Raw genomic sequence first — 4,749 nt, 5'->3', positions numbered from 1 at the left:
TTTTTTTTATAATAAATAGTAATATTAGCTATTTTATAGAACAATTTTGAGAAATATCATATAAATTTATCTATTTATAAGACATTTGTATTCATATACATTTTTCAGTAGTGTCATATAAAACAACTAATACGACAATTTATTTTAAAAACGTCTTATAAACATATTGTAACACTTTTGAATATGAACTATTTAGTTTTGTCTTATAAACTTAAGTCCCTATAAAGTATCATATTAACATGAGGGTCAATCTCGGCCATCCACTTTATTTGATCCAACAACTCACATTAAATAGGGTTTTTAACTAAAATTATCAATTAAGGTAATTAGGAGTAAAAAAGGAAGTTAGTTTAAACATATGTTTACCTTCTTTGACTTTTTATTTTCTTTTTTAATTAAAAACTTTATCCCCTTAAAGTTTAAAATAAATTATTTTAAAAATTACTAGTATTTTAATTGATAGATTGGAATCGTTCGTGTTCACACAATGAAAAAAAAAATTCCCACAGTGGTGGTGCAAGTGCACGCCGACATTATGATCGTTTGCAGATAGTAGAGTAGTAAAGTATCAAGATCATTTTCACAGGGATTGTACTACTGAGAAACGGAGAATTTCATGAACTTCTTGAACATATTTCGGTTTGTGATTAAAAGTTGGATTTTTGTTAGTGAAAAGCTTTAAAAGATGAAATAGACTTAAAAATAAAAGATATACACATGGGTGCAAGTATTCCACAAGACAAAAATAACAATATAATGGTCAAAAAACTTATGAGATGTTTATAAAAACTCAAGTCTCTCGAAAGTGAAGTTTTATAGACAGTTCCCACAAAGTTCCCACTTCCGTCACTCCGAAGCTTGCTGATTTAACTAAAAAGTAAGTATTAAACTGAAAATCCATACTCAAATTTCTTATACATACTTAAATTTCTTTGTAATAAAAATCTCCAATATTTGAACCTTAACTATATATATACAAAATTCGTACATCTACATAATTATCAAATATTTTCTCAAATCTTTGTGTATTACTTAAGCCGTATTTCAAATCCCTCAATCTCTGGGTCAAATATTTAATATTAATACTTCAAAGTGATCGACTTATCCACGTTGAGTTTTAGTCCCGGCTTAAATGATCAAGTTTACGAAGTGGTAAAGAATGAAAACACCCAAATGTTGCTTATAAATCCTAAGCTAACTCATACCGACAGCCACATCCACATAAGTAATTAACCCATAATAGAAGAGAAGAAATAAAACTTTTATTAGAATAGAATAAAAGTTTGTCGCCACAATGGTGAAGCTGTAGACAGAAGATTACAGCTAAGAACTTAATATAAGAAAATTAAATGCTAAGACTTAAAAGCTTAAAAGTAAAAATATGGAGAGACTTCAGCTGAAAATGGGATAATTTTCAAATGAATTCAAAGCTCCTTCATATAGGGGAGGAAAAGATAAGGATGACAATTTTTTACCAATAAGAAATGAGCAATTTAATGTCTTGTGATTAAAGAGTCAACTCACCTCTTTATTTTATCCAAAACTTAGACTTCTAAGGTGGCTCTAACTGTAAACAACTATTAGAAAAGTCTTAAAGAAAATTTCTTCCAAAAAGTTGATCCTTATAAAAAAAAATTATAATCTTCCTTCTGTGGTGACAATGTGGACACAGTTTCAAAGTGATGTTTTTTAGAATAAATCTACATCATTTGTATTTCATCATCTTTTTAAAACTTTTGAAATAAACGGGGAAAAACAATAAAAATTGGGTATTTAAAATACATAAAACCGGAAGTAATAAATAAGAAACTACTCTAAAAAATGAGAGTTTTATCATTAATAAAACAAATTACATAAAAAAAAAATGAAATTTTATGATCTTCGCTATCACATCCATCTCGATGTAGTTTTTTTTTTGTTTTAACCGTTTTTTAGGTGAAATGGTACATGTGTGTTATATTCATTATGAATATTTATGTATGTTCAAGTGTGTACAATAGCTCGACACCGTAAGTCCGTAATTCGGCATCACCTACTTCAACATTTTTTCAGCGTCGTAAGACACCACATTTTTCATCACCGTAACCCAACACCCACCGAGACCGATCGAGAACCCATCGAAACCGAATGAGAAAGTTCGAGAATCCATTCATTAACTTTGGTATGTGTTTATATGTGTTAAACTATAATTTGTCACCTTCATTTTCCATCAAGAGCCTATCGATTGATTTATTATTTGTTTGTATGTGTAAAATCATAGGCTACCACTTTCAGCTTTAATCGAAACAGGATATAAATATAACATTATAATTTGCATTTATGGTTGACAGATCATATTCTACAATATTCTTTTTGGCATTTTTACAACATGAAAAATATGCATTTAAAATGTGTTAATATGTTTATGCAGTAATCCCACATAACTTGGTCGTAATAAACATGTTATTTGTGTCTTAATTCATACAAGACTATATATAATCCCCAACAATAACTGACATAAGGCTTGTATTTGACGGTTCCATAGGCAAAAAACTACATATGATATAATTGACAGTGATTTATGTAATTCAGATCAATATATGAACTTTAAACTCAATTCATGCAAGATGCTTGTAACTGCAGTTTATATAAAAGAAAATTTATAAAATAATCGTTGATTTATTGCTCAAGTTTTTAGTGATGTATATAGGCATGACAATAGGGTAGGGATAGGGCGGGTTTTGTAATTCCCGACCCTAGTTTATAATAACATCCCTCGGCCCTGGTCTCCGGTGGGTTCGGGGATTAACATCACGTCCCTGATCAAACCCCATAAAGAATATCTCTTAGTTTGATTTTATCGGAGATTCCTGGCCTCGGCCGCGTAAGTAACATCTCCCGGTCCAGGTTTAAGCCTACTGAGGATCCTCGTCCTCGTCCCCGGTCTCGGGCCCGTTTTAGTCTTTTGATAAAGGAAAAAAAAATCCAATACTCCAACGTCTCAATATCCAAACAGATAATTCAGTTATCATAGCCGTCCATTCTCATCCTCCTATGCCACGTCACCGATCTGTGTGACAACCCAAGCATCCAATAAAATTCCCATTCACCCCTCCTATATAAAGCACTTCCCGACACAGCCTTCACCAACACAATCGATTTCAAACTCCCCCCAAATTTCAAGCAACACTTTTGTTTTCGTTATCAATCTCTCCAAAAAAACCGATGGCACCAAAGGCCGAGAAGAAGCCGACGGAGGAAAAGAAAACTGTTTCCGAGAAAGCGCCGGCAGAGAAGAAGCCGAAGGCCGGGAAGAAACTGCCTAAGGAAGCCGCCGGAGATAAGAAGAAGAAGAGATCCAAGAAGAGCGTCGAGACCTACAAGATCTACATCTTCAAGGTGTTGAAACAGGTGCATCCGGATATCGGAATCTCGAGCAAGGCGATGGGAATCATGAACAGTTTCATTAACGATATCTTCGAGAAACTTGCACAAGAGAGTTCTAGGCTCGCGAGATACAACAAGAAGCCGACGATCACATCTAGGGAAATACAGACCGCGGTGAGGCTTGTTCTTCCTGGTGAATTGGCCAAGCACGCCGTGTCGGAAGGCACGAAGGCGGTGACGAAGTTTACCAGCTCTTGATTTGATTTTGTTGTTCATATGATTTGATGTGTTCATGAAACAATCCAGCGTTAGGGTTTTGCAACTTTTGATAATCAGGTATTAGCAATTCTACGACTTCTAGTTTTTGTTTTTAGGGATATCGACTCTGTAAATTTGGATTTACTTGATCCAATTTGTCCGGTGCAAAACATATGAAATTCATTTCTGTTCTACTACTTCGATTTCTTCTCCATTCTTGTTTTCATCGTTCTGTTCATCTGATCTGCTGGTTCGATTGTTTGATGAAATAGGAAATTAGGAATTACATTTTTTATAATTGAATTTGGATTGTTTGAATTCTAAGGTGTTTCAACTCATGTTTGAAATTGAATTACGAATCGGATACAGTTTGTGGGTTCAAATTGGTTTTTTTCGAGCATCCTTGTTGACGTAGATTTTGCCCTAAAACATGTCCCACAACATTCTTCAAAATGAAGTTTTCTAACCATGTGTTATTCTCCAATGGATGTTTCAAAAATTCAAGACAAGAATGTAGGAAAGAAAATGATGGAAAAATTATTAGGAGAAATAATTTTTTTATTTATTTAAAAAATCTATAGAAATTAAATTGTTCAATAAAAAATAATATTTTATTACATATAAAAATATTTTAATAATGTTATTAAATATTGAATTTTGATTTTTGATAATCAAGAAGTTGTTAGAAATGCTTCCTTTAGGTGGAAATAACTACGTATATTTAATTTTATTATTCTAAAAACATTATTGTTTGATTTTAGGGAAAAAAAACGAAGACATAATTAAAACTAAGGCTGTGTAAAACCGAGACGAGCCTAAACTGAAAATAAGGTATTTATGCAGACCTGAATGTCTTTAAATTTGAAATTTGAATTCCGACTTTTCAAAGAATATTTTGGTTCGGGTTGAGTTTGATTTTTCACCATTTGATATGTCCGAAAACCTAAAACACATATTATAGTTAAATATTATATAATTATATTTACTTAGTCGGTCATACTTTTTTCTAATTTCTAAAACTACTAGTTGTGTACCCGCGCAATGCGGCGGGAGCCATGAATTTTAACGATTTTGAAGTTCCACTGGTTTTATAAGATAAGATCTAACGATGATATAGGTTATACT

The 4,749-nt window shown here is 32.3% G+C and overlaps 1 protein-coding gene across 1 annotated transcript; it reads left to right on the top strand.

Annotated features, from left to right (window-relative positions):
• The first annotated feature begins 3,133 nt into the window (after positions 1 to 3,133).
• On the top strand, positions 3,134 to 3,821 carry LOC112518297 (histone H2B-like). The gene has a single exon (XM_025125946.1). The coding sequence runs from the start codon at positions 3,205 to 3,207 to the stop codon at positions 3,622 to 3,624; it is 420 nt and encodes a 139-aa protein (XP_024981714.1). The 5' UTR covers positions 3,134 to 3,204; the 3' UTR covers positions 3,625 to 3,821.
• The last annotated feature ends 928 nt before the right edge of the window (positions 3,822 to 4,749 follow it).

The sequence above is a fragment of the Cynara cardunculus genome (assembly GCF_001531365.2).
Source record: "Cynara cardunculus var. scolymus isolate 2C chromosome LG 9, CcrdV1, whole genome shotgun sequence".
NCBI classification, from domain to species: domain Eukaryota; kingdom Viridiplantae; phylum Streptophyta; class Magnoliopsida; order Asterales; family Asteraceae; genus Cynara; species Cynara cardunculus.
This window is presented reverse-complemented; position numbering and strand designations above follow the sequence as displayed.